The sequence below is a fragment of the Notolabrus celidotus genome, chromosome 1 (assembly GCF_009762535.1).
Source record: "Notolabrus celidotus isolate fNotCel1 chromosome 1, fNotCel1.pri, whole genome shotgun sequence".
Taxonomy (NCBI): domain Eukaryota; kingdom Metazoa; phylum Chordata; class Actinopteri; order Labriformes; family Labridae; genus Notolabrus; species Notolabrus celidotus.
Window position 1 is genome coordinate 13516464 of NC_048272.1, and position 17149 is coordinate 13533612.

Consider the following 17149-nt stretch of genomic DNA (forward strand, 5'->3'; position numbering starts at 1 on the left):
ATGCAACGCAGATCTTCAGGGATGCTGCAGCAGCTGAGGGTTGCTTGCTGTGCTGGCTGACCCATCAAACCTTCAGGGAAAAAGGGAGGGAGGGAGGGAGGACCAGAGAAAGAGGAGGGAGAGGGCACTAATACCTGCTGTGATGAATTCAGCCAAAAATAATGAATTCTTATGAGATATGCAACTGGTAAGAGTATAACCTAGACCTTTGGGAGCATGGTGCACCATCATGCGCTCCATTCAAACCTTGGTTAAATACAGTTGTTAAGACGAGTTATCAGATTCATAATATTATTTGGAAACTCTGTCAATGTTTTTTTTATTATTGTTTGTTGAGTAATTAAACACTACACGCTGATTCATTTGTAGTCAAAGATCTTGCGATACTTTATCACATGTTCACATTTTACTAAATCATTTCTTTGGGATGCCATGAGGAGTGATGCTCCTCCTTTGTGATATAATGCTGGTGTCTGTCTGGGAACATTTAAAGTAGAAAGATATTTCATCATATGAGAGATGAGAAGTGTCTAAACAGAATGTAGGCAGAACACCACAGTATTTGTGGTTCAGGAGCTCCCCATAGTGGTAAATGGAGAGATGTGCAACCAAAGGAGGCTTAACATGTCTTTCACATACACATCAGGGGTGAAAATGTATGTACCAAAATATTAATTACTGCTAAAACTATGAAACAGCCTTAGTTTCCTTCCTCACTCATGTATCTGGTGGATGTCCTGAGCAAAACACAACAAGACAAAGAAAAATATTCAAAATGTATGTACTGTCGGGTATAAATAGGATAAATTAAGAGGATGAACTCAGTAGTGTTGTATAAAAAATATTAAAATCCAACCCTCTATAGGATCAATTGTACAACAAAAACCTCTGAAAACTTCTGAGGCAAAACACTTCAATTCAAACCTTCAATAACGTGATCAGATTTGATTTTACAGCTTGCTTCTAGCCGACACCAACTTAATAAAACTTTATGATCACCTTTAACCCTTGTGTGGTGTTCCTGTTTTAGTAATTCAGCCAACGGTTAAAAGCAGAGTGGACTCACCACATTATTCAAATTATGGCTGGCTATTTTAAACATTTGGCTCAAGAGCATGGCTGTTTGAAGGCGCCTCATCCCAGAATTTCAGACATCTAATTCTGATATTTTTTGCCATTTTGGGGCAGCACATTTTGATGACAAGAGGGTTAATCTGATTCCCTTCAAATTTGGTGGACACCTAGAAGTGACATTACGAAATTAAAGTTGTTAAGCTTGTGTACAAAACTGGAAAGTTGTGGCTGTGGCTGCTCCCTAAATTCTGTTTGGTAGCAGATGTTAATTTTTCACCATGGTATATATGAAGCAAAATATTAAGTTCAGGTTTTGATTCAGAGCAAAAACTTCAGAAGGAAATGTTTCACTCTCTAGTCGTAGATGCCTCAAAGGGTCCTGCAGGCAGTTACTAACTTCCCCTTTTTCCTTGTTTTATGGCAGACAGGTGTAGCATTTTTTATAACTGTGAAGATGAGTGACAACAATTCACTTGCAGACGGTTTAACCAAAACAATGAGGGAGAAGGTGTGAAAATGAGGGGAACCCCAGAGTAAAGAGATATTTTGCTTTCGGTTTGCCATCATCTCTCTCTCTCTTAATCTCCTCTATCCCTCTTTCCAACCCCAACTCGGTCGAGGCAGATGGCTGTCTAACATGGGTCTGGTTCTGCTCGAGGTTTCTGCCTGTTAAAAGGAAGTTTCTCCATGTCGCTGTAACTACATAAATACTGCAAAGTGCCCTACTAAGATGAGATAAGACTGAGTCTTATCCTGTCTTGATGTTGGGTCTTTCTTAATAATTTAACATAGAGTACGGTCTAGACCTGCTATGTTTGTAAAAGCGTCTCGAGATAACATTTGTTGGGATTTGGTGCTATACAAATAAAGATAGATTGATTGACCATGAGTGACTTTGTTTAACCAAGACATATAATTTTAATCTACTGTTCAAAGACTAAAATATGGATGATAGTGGTTTTAAACCAGTGAGGCTAAATAAAGTTATCTTAAACAGCTTATTAAGTTAAGATTGTATTTAATAACAAAAAAACACACCAAATCAAAAAGACAACATTCCTTTTAATAGTTAAATAAGGTCCATTCAATCAGAAAAAAAACTCTCAATCCAAAACTTTCAGTCAGCGACAGTCAGCTTCACTCATGGATTAATTAGCTTGAAGTAGCTGCTCAGGCAGTGACATTTTTAAAGTTGAAGAACAAGAGAGAGGAGAGGAAGAGGAACAGCAAAGGGATATAAAAGGAGGGAAAATAGATGCTGAGAAGAAAAACAGGAGGGAAGCAAAACAGCAGCAGAAAATAAAAACAGTGCATAGGAGAGTCTGAGAACAGAAAGGAGAGAAAAGGACAGAGATGTAGGAGGCAGAGAGAGTCAGATTTATTCTGCTGACTCACATAACACCTGAACATGGCCGAGTCAGCGAGGAAGAACAGTGGAGGAGAGATCAGCTTTTTCCACTTGCCCCCACGGAGAACCTTCACAGCTTTATAGAGACAAACCTGCCTACTGAGAGAAAACATAAATTCCCTGATCATAACTTCTGATTGTAAATAAATATTTGGGCTGTTCAGCTTTTTTTTCTGGACTTTAAAATCTAAAGTAACACAAATTTAAACTCTGATTATGTAACAACAGGAACTAATGCAGGAAACGTTTCACCTGAATTCACAACAACAACAGATGTGGCGTTTGCAGACAAAGGCGATGAGTAAAGATATATACAGATGTTTTAATTATAGCGATTAACAGTCAGAATGTTTGTTCCTTAATGAGGCTGAGGAGGAGGTGAGGAGGGCCATCAGGGGGCCGGTGTGGGTGGTTTGAAGTGACCAGTCTTTCTGAAGTAGCGCACAATAAGAGGCACAGACACCAGAGTGATGCTGATGCGAACCGGTGCGAAGAGCTTGTGGATGGCGTAGGCCAAGACAAACGTGCTCGTCCCTGCTGCCATCTTGGACCGCACGACTGCCTCGCTGAAGCCCAGTTTACACAGCAGAGCTGCCATGTCGATCCCACTGAGGAGACAGAGAGGACAGAAATGACCTGGTTAAACTCAGACTTACACTTGGACAACACCACATACAGCAGGGTACTTCTTATTTAGCATGTGTGGAGGCTTTTAACTAGGTGTCTATTACAGGTTATTACATTGACAATCCTTCAATCATTTATACTCCTGTGCATGTAGACTAAAATATTCCAATATGAGGTGGAATATAATAATAGTTTGGAAAGAATAAAAAAGAAACAGAAAAGCGTGACTCTTTTTTTTCACTAGAGGGAGCTCTGTTCAATAAAAACTGTTGTATAATAGTTTATTTGAAGCCTTTAGACCCATTTAAATCCATTAGCATATGAAGCACTGCTCCACTAAGATCACATAAATCAAAGAGGTTTCTACAACAGCTTCATGTCACTGCCTTTGTTCACAGTATTTAGTGGAGTCATGGTGTTTTTATTTGAGCTATTCAGGGAAATAAGTATGTAAAGAATGTGCTAACCAAAGGTTTAGAGCTGCTTCCATCAATATGCCGCCCCCTTTTGCCCACACTCACACACACACACACAGCTCCGTTAGCAAACTTTAGTCAGCTAAATATAAAGCTCCATCTGCAGCCAGACAACTGTTTACACACCACACAGATCTGTATTAGCAGGCCACATGCCTGGGCTCTGCGCACTCACTGCGATAATGCCCAATGGTTGCGCGCTACAGACTCACTTTTCACTTCAAGGGTTGTTATCGGCTATATGAGGAAATCTCCAAGCTGTCAGATAATCCCTGCCAAGTCTCTCTGGTATTTGAGCCCCTGGCATAGAGCCACATTAGGCCACAAAATGGGTCTTCAATGATACTCTGGCAAACACTGGAACTGTGCTGTTTGTTTTACCCTTCAACTGTCGTCGTCAATAAGTTATAAGACTGTGTAAGACATCGTAGTGTCAAAGACTTTCCATTTTGCATTGGTTGCTGTGAAATTACAAGTCCAAAACAAACACACGAAAGAGAAGGGGGAATGAACTTGTGTTTTATTTAAACACAATTTCAGTGTTCGGTTCAGCCAGAATTACTTTTCAACAGCAGGGCTAGTGTAATGTCTGACAGTACTTTGTGTTCTCTTTTAGGATAGGTTTCATTTGCTGATGATCTGCAGCACACATTAAGCATCCCTCTGTGTAAAAGCAGCCCACAGGTCAGTCATTTCCTGTCTGCATTTTAAAGCACAGTGACACTCGGATGCTCTTAAGCTGCTCCATAGTTTCAGGTTTTAATGTTTAATGCATTCCCAGGTTGTAATCTAATCCATTGAGCTTGTGTCATGTTGCATTTGACTTTTCTGTTGTGTCCTTGCCCTTCTGTCTATCTCTACCTCTCATTCCTTAATATGTTTGTACTTTACTCAATTATCAACTGTGTTTCAAACAACACTCAAAGAGTATGTACTATTATAGGTAGAATAAGTATCTCCTTCACAATATCTAGAGGTGCTCTTACCCTTTAGTTCTCAGAGAATGAGGGCCTGTGCTTTTAAATCCCTATTTCCTGTACAAACCAATGCAGTTCAGCATTTTCAGTAAGTGCAAAACACGTCCCACGTGTCACCTGTTTTTGTTGCTGCGCTCTCAGTCGAAAATAGTTCAACCACATTCTTTTGTGTTACTTCCAATCAAAATCACTAAGGGGCGGGGCTTCTGATATTAACTTTCTCAATATCAATGGTTGATGTCGGTACGGTGGAGAAATTCGACACACTCATCTTGTCAAGGTACAATTTTCAGGTTTAGAGCTGCTTCTAACACTACGACACAATTTCTATCAATAATTTTTATGTTTCATTTTTAAATGGTGCTGCCAGAGCAAATAATAAATAAAAAAAAATTTGTTAAAGGATACAGGCTCTAATCCAATTTAAATCATAGCACAGAATATTTGTTAGGACAATCAATGAAAATAATGAAAATAGGACGAGTGAAGGGGCAAAAACACGGTCATTTCTGAAAAATGGCTTTATTAATTTTACCCGTATGAATTAATCTTATGAATCTCTTATCTTCGTTTTGAAAATAAGGGGAATAAATAGAAGAGAAAGACTGAGCTATTGGCCGACCAATTAAATTTGCCAATCAATAGCCATCAGTTGATCCTTGCAACCCCCATGAGGACGACTAAAATTATGAGACAATGAGACAACTGTCGAGTAATGTTGGCATTTCCCCTAATCCCCATTCTCCTTTTGGTTATTCTAAATTACATCTTTTTTCTATCCCAAATGACAGCACATCAAATCTAAAACAGTAGCAGGTTAGTGTTTAACATAAATACATCTGTTATGATGTATAGAATAATAGCTGTATATTTCTTCTGGCATAAATATCAGTCATGTCCTGGAGTATATATTGTAAACAAATGGATGACTATTTACAATGAATGAATTAAAAATTGACCTTAAATATGTTACTGCCTAAGATAACCGTGCATGTTAGATTGTAAGGTTCATGGAATAATGGATTTTATTGAATTGTTGATTTTAATCAATTGCAAAAAAGGAAAAAAATACATGATGAATTATATACATCATTATACATTGGTCATGGGCAGACCTTGTCTAATTATCAGCATCAGTATCGACATCAGCTGTTGAAAAAACTATATCAGTTGTCTACTTATAGACACTGGAATATTTTCTAGCTGCTGAAGATGTTCACATGAACTTCTGAAGGTTGCCCCTTATCCCCCTTCCCAAAGAAAATCCAATAACATGCTGTTACATTTGTTACCTTGATATGAGGAGGTAGAACATTCCCAGGGACATGAGGGAGATCCCAATATGAAAGCTAACTCCCACCGCTCCATACTCCTTGAAGACTTTCTTTAGCTGCTGGGCTTTGGTGGGTTTCCCCCCCTCTGGCTCTGGCTCCTCTGGGGCCTTTGCAGTAGATGAGGAAATGGTGGATGTGTCCTTTAAATTCTGCTCCTCCTGGCCAAAATATAGAGACAGAAAAAAGAGGGAGAAACAGAACAGTATGAGCAGTGTGAAATGAAATGTGAGGATGAATTACCAATCAATCCCTGGAGAATGTGTCTGAGAGAAGTCAGACTAAAAAATGGAGACAAAAACGAGGAAAAGATATGAATGGCAAAGAAGAAGTTGATTGAAATAGCAGAGATTGTTTCCACTGAGATGAATAATCATGATATTTATGACATTAGTATTCTGAGGGCTCCTCCAAACTATGAAACAAACAAGCCTCGGTGGAGGCTGCATTTCTGGATTAACTGATGTCAAAGTTTGCAAGATTTTTATGGACACATGGGGTAGAAAAGCCCAAAACTTTCAACTACTTATCTTAAAATGCACTTAACATACGATGAAGGACAAAAAAACATGTATGTGGTCATTTCAAAGCATTTACAGGTGCAATAAGTATGTCAATTGTGCATGTTTTTTCTCAAATTTTAAGGTGTTTTATGGTATTTTCATTAAAAACAGCATTATGGCAACGTTTAACCTTCATTAACCGAACATATTTTAATCCAATTAGGTCATGACCAACTAAGCCTGAATAGTAGGTCTCTTTTTACGAGCCGTTTCTGTTTATTGTGTTGTAAATCAGCTGATTAAACAGGCCTGACTGCTGCTGTGTGCTTTAGGTAATTCCCTTTATCACTCACCCTTTCACACACTAACAAAGTCCACCACTCTATCTTACAAACGCACACACAAAGGGCCTCTCATAAGTGCACAAATGCACACTTTACTCTGTGCTCGTGACCTCCAGACACACCACTCTCTAAGATGAACAAGCTGCAGACTCAATCCAGCCGTCTGACATGCAGCAGGGAGCAGCGGGTCAATCCAGTGCATGCTGACAGTAACACAGATTAGAGAACTACCACAGTTAACAACAATGAGAGCACCACAGCAGAGGACAGACTGCAACAGAGTGAGGATGGTGTAAAAGACTGGCAGAGCAGCGAGGGGAAGGAGAAATGTAAAATAAATAGAGTAAGCCTGCAGTTTGTTAACAGTGCAGCATGTAAATAAACATAATCCTCCCTGTGAGTGGAGCTTCAGGGCTGCTTTCACCAAATACTCATGTTTAATGCAGCTCAGCCTGTGCAACAGGTAGAATAGAGTACAGAATACAGACAGTCCAAAACCATTTTTCCTCCTTCATACAGATTTGGATACATGAACGTGAAACCAGTGCAGCTAAGAAAAATACATGTGTTTTAATACTACAAATCCTGTTTGGGTAGGTTATGGTTTTATGGTTTTATCCTGGTGTGGTGACATTAATGGACTATGTGTGCATACCTCATGGATGTAGTTTCTGAGTTTTAGCCAGACTGATCTCCTTACATATATGATGCAGTTGTAACTTTTATCTTCCTATGTACCTTTTAGTTACTGCTCTGCCCTTACTGTTATAGGAGTGGGATCATAAACAAAGAAAGAAAAAGGCTACATAACATAGAGCTACTTGAATACTAGGACACATAAGATTAAAAAATATAGGGTTAAAAGGGAGACAAGACCCCAAAACACACTGAAGAATTTGTGCAATGAAGAAGACGAAAAAAATTAAGCTTTTTATGCACAAAAATCCAATAGAATAATCCCTTCCATCAGGAAATATCTGATAGAAGTATTACTGAAAAATAAAAAAAGATCTAATCAATCATTCACAGCCAAAATTCAGTATTTGTAAGCATAAATATTTTGGTGCTTAGTGTTTCTGATGTGGTTTTCAACTATTTAACATGTCTTTTATGGAAGCTTTCAGGTCAATTTGAGGTTTTACCATGATTCAAATATTAAGGGGAGAGGTATAATAATTTTTACAACTTCATTAAGCGAACTCTCTTGTCCAAAGTAAGGTACATCTGAGAGTGAGTACAACACAAGCAAGGGTCTAGACATTAAGGGAGCAACGTGAGTACGTGCAACAAACTGCTTCACGTCCAATGGAACACCCGTGTTGACATGCAGAGCTAGAGGAAATGCAGAGGGTGGATAGACACTGTTTTTCTTAAACATCATTATCACCCACAGCATGACTGTCATCAGTTACATCATCATGAATATCGTAACTAACGTCAGCAACATCCTCAATCACACAATTGTAAAGGACTCTGTGGATCAAACGTATTTAGGTAATTCATTCCACCACTGGGGTTCTACAGAGAAGAAGAGTCTAACTAGTGACTGAGGGTCCTACTGTGATGGCAGCACATAGCTCTTTTCATTGTCAGAGCGTAGCAGGCAGGAGGGAGTCTAGACCTGGATGAGGGAGTTCATGTTGATGGGAGCCATTTTTGTTGCTGTTTTGTAATCAAGCAGCAGGGTTTTTAATTTGGTGGCAACTGGAAGCCAACGGAGATAAATGATTGGTGGAGTGACTTGCTGTTTTGGGTTTGTTGAAGACCAGTTCTGTATCCTCTGCAGAGGTTTGAATGTGCATGCAGGTAGGCCTGCCAGTGAGGAGTTAGAAAACAATTTTAGCTTTTTCCCCCCTGGATCTAACAGTGTTTGCTTTTGATGATCACATCTCTGCAAGTAGAAATTCAAACAGTAAAAAGAGCAGCAGAACAGGGAGGGCATCATGCCCAGTGGTTCCAACTAAAGCCAAGTTATCCAAATATGTTTATGCCAAAAATAAATACAGTTCTCTGAAAAAGCAGGAAGTAGCCGGAGTTTGCATGGAATAACTTATTTTAGAACTGAATACTGAGATTGCTGAAAAAATACTAAATATAAAGAAGACTGGTTGCAGTGACCTCTTAACAATCTGTTTTCCCAATAATGTAGCAGATGAGCGTATTAGAAAATATTCCAACCCTCAAAATTAAAATATTATATTGTACATTTGTTCTCCCTTCATAACTTCTTTCATTGGATTAAAGTTTGGCTCCTGAGTGCATCAGGCCCTCAACCTGCTGTCCTGTACCATAACCACATCCAAATCAGTTTCTGAAACAAGGACTGTGAAACACAGATGAGGCCTGATGTCTGCTTCTGCTGCTCTGACTCTTAGCTTGCTTCAGACGGAATTTCTTTGTAGGACCGAGACAGACAACCAATCAAGAGGGTAGAAACAAAGAAGAAGCAGAAGGGGGACCAGCAGAAAACAAGCTGATTGAGTGTTTTTCAGACAACTCGTCTTGCTAAATTTGGCTCAGACCCCCAGGATGAAGACACAGCCCTGGTGACGTAGTCACTGGCCGGCTTACAATGGACAATAGACAAGCCCCAGTGGGCGAGAGAGCAGGCCCTTGCTTTTCAGGGGCGACTCAGGCCATGCTTAAAGTAAAAGCAGGCAGCGCCGTGGGAGGGTCATGTGAGCGGGTGGCCAAAGGGAGTTGTGCCAGGGAGGTTGTTATGGGAGGGGAACAGTGAGACTGCTGTGTCTGATAACAGCTTTTCACAGGCGGAAAACATGCGGATCTGCAAAGTCACAGTGGCACGCAAACTCGGACAAAGACACACTCACAAGCGCACAAACACACACACACACACGCACACCACATTGAAGGCCCTGTAGTCAAAGCCTGAAGCAGTAGCTGAAAACTTTTTGTTCTCTTAATTTAGATTTTAAGAGAATAAAGATGTGAAATGCACAAAAAAAATCTAGAAAATATATTTAGAAATATATCAAAATATTTTGATCCATTCTGTTAAATCATTTTGAAGACCACTACTTTTTTTTTTTATAAGTTACGCTTAACACGTAGAAAAGGTTTTAAAGTTTTGTCTTTTGGCTTCAGAGGTAACTGAAAATCTGATTATACTTAGTAATGAGTCAGCATTCATTGAAGAACATTTCAGTTTTGCAACTTTGTTACACAGATCCTGTGATTTAGAACAAGTAGGTTAAAAAAAGTCATTGAACTTTCTTGGCATGTTGGTCAGTCCACCACTTTGATCCTAGCTGTATTATTTTATCAGTGATGACTACATTCACTGGATATACTACAGGTGTATTTTCCAATACTAAGGTTTAATAATACAGCCCTCCTTTAAAGCTAGTAGGACATTAGGGGCAAAGTTCAGCTTTAATGGTGCTATTTAACAACTCTAAGCATGCTTAGGTATGTGGCCATGGTGAACATCAAACCTAAACACATCAGCATGTTAGCATTGTCACTGTAACTATGTTAGCATTGGAGCTACAAGAAAAGATTGCTTGTTGCCCAGCCATTACAAACTACATTTTACAACCTGGTAATTGGTTTGAATCATTTTATGACCAGTTTTGGGATATTTTAAGAACTAAAATATCAATATAAAAGAAAATACCCAACACATAACTAACAATGACAATCATTTTTTTTGTAGCAGCCCCAGTTTGCTACTGTAGCTAGCATTTAGCTTAAAGCTGCTGTTGGTAGTCGTGATATAAACATCAGTTCGGAAAGAGAGATTTCGAATGTCAACCATAGATAGTATAAATAATGGACGTAGTACCAGTGACGTCACCCATGTGTTCCTGAGCGCTGTTTTGAAGCCAATCGACGGCGGCAGCCATATTGGAAAGCGGAACTCAACCAGGCATAGTGTGACGTAAAGAGGTGGAGTTTGAGCCTCCTAGCCAACAGCTGTGTCCCCATCCGGGAGTCAAGTCAGTCATGTCCTTATATGGGCAAAAACTTGTAATCTTAATATCTTCTGAACCGTCCCGTTAGAAAAAAATGTGCCCCCCGTACAGTGTGTGCCGATCTAAAATAAATTAGCAATGTAGAGCCAAGCCGTTTTTTGAATCAGGCTGTAAACATGTTAATTAATGCTGCAAAGATCGTCTTTTTTGAATTGGTGTCTATGTGGTTTCCGGTGTTTCTGCAGCCAGCCTCAAGAGGATTCTCGATGAATTGCAGTTTATAACACTTCCGCAAGGGCTTCATAGTTTGAGACCGGAGGTTGCCGCTTGCTCTGAACAGATGTTTACTCTGCCAACAGCAGCTTTAAAGCAACGTTGTACAAAATACAGTATAAAATATCTTTAGCCTGGCTTCATACAAAGTTTTGTGTCCAACAACAACAGAATAAAAATGAAACATGGGTTAAGCATCATGAAGCAACTGGATAAGACAAGTCAAACCACATTTTTAATCTCTGTACCGTTTCATATCACTGTTGTTGACACTACTGACGGAGCACGTGCACACTGCTCACTGAATTCATGTTTTATGCAAATAAGTTGAGTTTGGACGACATGACTCATTCTTATTCTGCACCTCTTATTTGATTGCAGTCCAGTTTGAGCAGCCAGGTGGATGTGAGCGGGCTGAACAGTGACTCAGCATGTATTCTGTAACTGACACTTCTGCTGGCTCAGAGTTAACTTGTAAATACAGACCAATAATACTCTAACTACTGTGACTTCCCTGCACGTGCGTACGCTTGGGTGTCGTCATGCAGTGTTGTATAACCAGCCTGCCTGCTTACATGACAAGGCCTGGGCTGCTTTTAGCATATTTCATAATATCAAGTTGAATCCTGTCCATGCAGGGGCACAAAGGCCAGAACGGGATGTCCTCCCACCAGTTGAAGCCCGAGTCAGACCTTGTGTGCTCTTATTAACTGATCCAGGGGTCAGACAAACACTTGTACTGGTTAAATCACCTCTTTGTTATAGACAGCAGTCTGCTCCTCGCTGTCTTCACTCTTCTTCTTCGTGGCTGCGGCGGTGGATGAGGATCTGGTCTGCATGCTCCCCGTGGAAATCCTCCAGTTACCTGTAAACAAACCATTACCCGCCTGCCCTCCTCGGCTGTTAAGGTGCCTGTTGGGCTGCCTGATAATATCTGAGAAACTGCCTTCACTTTGCACGCTTTTGGAGAGGCTCACAGCTATCGCAGAAACCCGGTCCAAGTGTGCCCAGTCCGTGATTACAAAACCAGACTGTGTGTCCCAGTTGTGGACAGGATGCGGGTCTGGTTGGTGTTTCCCTGAATGCACAGGAGTTAAACAGACACCCCGGACTGGTGCGCTGAAACACCGGTGAACCGAGTAGCTGTTGCGTAATGTCAAAGTGCCGTCCTTCAGTGTGTTTGCTTTAAGTCGCACAAGACACGATCCAGCGGACTTGAAAGCCTGATCCAGAGCCGCTGCAGACAGCCTCCCTGTGTGGCACAAAAACATCGTCGTCAGTCGCCCAAAAACGAGTTAGCTCCTCCGGGAAAGAACTCTGTCAACGCTGTGTTGACGGCAGCTAATTGTGTCTGTAGGCTGTAAACATGCTGTCCAGTGCCCTCCTGCCTCTCCGTTTGTTGACCGATTATCACCGACAGCCAATGCGGGCTGACGCGCAACCGCAGATAGTGAAGCCTAGAGAGAAGGGGAGGGGGGATTTAAAGGTGTAACCGTGTTGAACGCCTCAATTGAGTTATAACATGATGACTCACTGAAGTTAACTGTGCCACAACAGAAGGTGTCAATCAGGTTTTCATTGTTTAGCACCAAATCCTTACAATGATTACTTAGCATTATATTACATGAAGAGCAGGACCACACGTGCTCTTTGTCAGTGATGGACAGTAGAGCAGAGTAAATTTACTTGAGTACAGTACTTATTACTTTTATTCCACTACATTCAGAAGACAATTATTGTACTTTTTACTCCACTACATTTCTATCAATGCTCTAGTTACTCGCTACTTTTGCTTTGAAGTCAGCTCATGAATTTCCTTCTCTTTTCTGAAATCTGATCCCAAAGACAGTAAAATGTGTTTGTGTAGTTCTGTTTGTCTCAGTGGTTTAGCAGTACCTGTATATTGTGCGTCTTGAACGCTGAGCAAACACAGAGCAAATTTCACTAAGATCAAGCAGTTCATTTACAGGTGGTAATGATGGCTATAATTCTCCACCTGAGCACCCATGGCCATATCTGCAGCCCGTGTTAGAGGTTTTTGAAATGAAGAATGATACGCATCGTTTGAAATGTTCTCCCTGTTTCCCACTCTGCCCAAACATACAAACATTAACAGTCCAACCTGAGAAAGCGTTTTGAGCTATGTAACATTTGTTTCATTCCAGATGAACATTTCAAACTAAGTTTTCTGTGCTTTTAGTAACTTAGTTGCTGTTTTTTTTATTATATGGTATAGTTTTTAGAGATTTCAAGTAATGGTTTCTAGATAAACATAATGTAACCGAATGTACTCCTATGTATTCTTGACTGCCATCATGCTTCGTGAAAATACAACGTTTTGAGTTTTTTTAAGAAGTACTTTGAATACTTAAGTATTTTTAAATGCAAGTACTTCAGTACTTTGACTCAAGTAATAATCTGACAGAGCAACTTTCACTTGTATTGGAGAAATATTTGACCTGGAGTATCTATACTTTGACTTAAGTAATGAAGCTGTGTACTTTGTCCACCACTGCTCTTTGTTAGATTGTTTACAGAAAACTAACATTACTCACCACTAATGGAGAAGCAATTGACAGCAGTGGCAAAGAGAAAACTTCCTTTTTGACAGGCAGAAACCTCAAGCAGAAGTAGTCTCAGTAATAGACAACCATCTGCCTCTGTGGTTTGAGAAATGACAGTGGGATAGAGGGAGAGGGAGAAAGAGATATGTCGTTTTAAATCATTTCCCGGTGTTTTCCTTAGGATTTCCCTCCATATCAGGAGATTAAGAAGCAGTCCAAGTATTACATGCTCCACCAGTTTTCCTCTCTGCTTGTATGAAGGGATCGAAGCACTTTCTGTATTCATTAACTTACAACCAGGAAGGAGGTAATATTCAAATATGCAGCTTCCTAATACCTGCAGAGTTAGAAAGAGGTCAAAGTAGAGCATAAAAAGACATCATGATCAAATGTTTGAGGAAGACATTAATATAATGAACATAATACTTTTTTTTTTTTTTTTAAATACAGAATCTCTTTGATTCCATTGTTGGTCCGTATTTCGTTGGACGTTTGTGTGTTAAGGAGAGATAAGCTTGTTTTACCAACAGACAGAAAGATAGCCAAAGTGTTTAACTGTTAGCTTGAGGTTTCATAACCTCAACCACACGTCTCATGACTGAACAATATACTGCTTCAAAATTGTGAACTGGGCAATTTTGGTTCATTTCAAAGTTCTTCTTTCAAAGAAGCATGGAGACTTTTGCTCAGATGAATGATTCACATCTCAGAAGTAGTTGCACAGCTCTCAAGAATTAAAATATTTCTAAACTATACTGCAAAAGAGTTTAAAAGTAGCCTATTGTCTGGTTTATACTGTGAAATCTGTGCAGCATTACTGTGATATTTTGATGTCTTAGCTGCCTGAGGTAGAAAAACATATTTAATAAGATGTTCAGCATATTTTTTGCGAAATGATGATAGCCAAAGTAACTCTATCTTAATAAATGTAGTGAAATCAAAGAATTATGAAGCAGAGAATAGAAATAGTCAATAATTGTTCAGACTTGGTAGCCCAGGAATTTAGATATGCATCTGCATTTTTGAGGTGTAGAGCACATTTGCTGAAAAAAAACAACACGTAGACATGTCATCAGAAGACTAGCCTAAAAAGGAAGTGGTGAGAAAGCACAAGATCAGAAACTTTTCTCTTCATTCACTTCAGTGTGAGAGAGTGCTGCATTGTTCCTCACAACATCTCTTTGTTATGAAGAGAGAGAATGCTAAAGACTGTCTGGGATTGTTGAGGCATCATGTGACCTGCTTTCAGTTGTACATTGGTACGTCTTTCCTTATGACATTTGGAATATTTTCTTACAGTTAAAAATACATAAACACAGTGAGGGTAAAAAGTCAAAGAGAGAGAGCGAGTGAGTAGTGAGAGTGAGTAGGAGGTGAGATAAAGACGAGGGAGGATGTTTGGCAGGAAGCTACGAAAAAAAGGGGCCATCAGCACAGCAGAAGAGCCTCTGACCTTTACTGAGCAAAGATCCACACGTGGGCTGGTTTTGAATAGATACTTATTGTAATCCATTTGCTAATTTATCATTGGCTAAACAATCCTTTTTTTGTGTGTGGTGGAAAATTACTGAGTTTCATGCTTTCTCATGTTTGTGTAAGAGTGATAGAAACTGTTGCAGGTGCAGTTTCTCCAAAAGGTCGCAAACGAGAGGGTTTGATGGAACCTGTTGCAGGTGCGGATGGGAGGTTTCCTGTACTCCCATCCTAGCTCTGCAACGTCGCTTGCTTACGGATCCTGATATGCTCTCATGTGTCCTGTTTTTTACTTGGCCAGTGATCATTGCTAGACCATAGAATATTCTCTTTTTTGGGAGAGCTTCCTTTCAATGTACCACACCTGTTTTCTTCTGATATATGCTGTTTGAGCTCACATTTTGGGGCAGAAGACATCTGACTTTGACTGAGAGAAGTTCACTTGTTTTTTCCCTCTTTGTAAAGAGTGTTGATAAAAAAGACTCAACTAAAGACAACCATTTGTTTCTCCATAAGATTATTTCATCCATCACACTGACATTATAACCTGAACAAGAAATTGCCATTACATTAGTTCAGGATGAAAAGATGATATTTCAGTGGGGCACAACACGACGGTGTATATTTAAATGTGAGAATGGGCCATACTGTGAATTTCTTCGCATCCCGGAGAGTATGGCAAGGAGCGCACTCTCATTTGTTTCTTTTCTGTACAAATGATGTCACAGTTTGAACAAGCACAATCTAACTTAAGGAGTAATTAGAAAACAATCACTGGTCCCGTTTTCAAGAAACTTGATATAGGGGTTTAGCAGAGGCAAAGAAAGAATCCAATAATTGAGGGGGTAGATCGAGTTCCAACTTTTGAGAAAACAGGAACAAGGCCTTCGTGGTAGTCTTAGCTCTTTTGTTTCTTTGTTTAGTTGGGTTTGTGCTGAGGTAGATTTAGTCAATTTCTGTGTGAGTAGGTTTGTCTTTGCTGTCTTCTGCATCTCACTGGGGTTAATCCTGGTAAATTAAAGGGTTAAAAAACACAGATAATTCAAGTTAGACATGAGAAATCATGCAAATAAAACGCCCTCAAAATGCTAACTGTTCTTGGTTAAAATGTTTGAGTCTGTTGACAATATTTTACGACCAGTTGTCACATGTAGGTCTACATTTTTCAACTAAATTTAACTGCACGCTGCTTTTTAGAGTGATTAGTTCTTTGAGCTTTCAAACATGACTCTTGTGTTTTTAACAGTCATTGTAAAATGCTCTTTCTCAAACAACCACTTTAGATGATATGGAAATAATGAGCCGATAGTAAGAAAGATACTTTAGTGCCCCAATTCAGCATTGCAGGCCCTGCCCTCTAAAGTTCCTGGACTTTTAGAACCCCTCTAAAACGAGATGATACATCTCAAGGGGTTTATCTCAATGAATACATTTCATTCAATGTATGAAGGAGAAAAAAAAAAACAAGTAGAGGACTTTCTTATCTTATCTTATCTTATCTTAGCTTAAAGTACTACACCCTTAGGAAGGGGCTTTTATGGGGATAGAATAACTTACCTGGAACCTAATTTAGACCCTTGTTCCTGCTATCAAAATGTGCATAGTTCCTCAAAAGGTCCCTATAAGGCGAAAAAAAAATAGAAAAGGTGGAACTGTGTCTCAGTTTGTTTGTTATAAGTTGTTTTTGTTGTTTAGAACGTTGTTGGAGTGGCAGCGATATTGTTGGGCAGCTGTTATATATCAATACTGTACAGACAGATCATAGAGGTATAATGTGTGTTGTTCTGCTGTCTGACACATCAGCAAAGTAAAACCAAGATGAGCACAGCTACCATTGTTTGTTTGTTTTTTTTGGTGCACCTTGATTCGGCATCAGTTCTTGCAGCTGAGAGAAGCAGTAATGCAGAAAGATGGAGACACTAGATGTTATTCAAGGAAGTGTCTCAACTTGAGAAAAACAAGTTTATCAGGTTTATTGTAACAAGCTTAACTGTGTGTTTGCTTCAACATTTACTGCTTATCAAAATTTAAATAGTTTAGAGGCTTGCTCAGGGGCAGTTACATGTGCATTCATCTCCCAAAACAATCACACCAACCCAATAGATAGATAGATAAATAAATAGATATTAAACAAATAAGGAGGTGATAGGTAAGTCAAGGAAAG

The 17149-nt window shown here is 39.6% G+C and overlaps 1 protein-coding gene across 1 annotated transcript; it reads right to left on the reverse strand.

Moving 5' to 3' along the window:
* Positions 1-2116: 2116 nt before the first annotated feature.
* Positions 2117-12409, reverse strand: fam210b (family with sequence similarity 210 member B). Its single transcript, XM_034680756.1, has 3 exons — positions 11701-12409; positions 5855-6054; positions 2117-3090 (listed from the first exon to the last, which is right to left on the reverse strand). Exons 1-3 carry the CDS (start codon positions 12217-12219, stop codon positions 2874-2876), a joined length of 936 nt encoding a protein of 311 aa, XP_034536647.1. The 5' UTR covers positions 12220-12409; the 3' UTR covers positions 2117-2873.
* Between the last annotated feature and the right edge of the window lie 4740 nt (positions 12410-17149).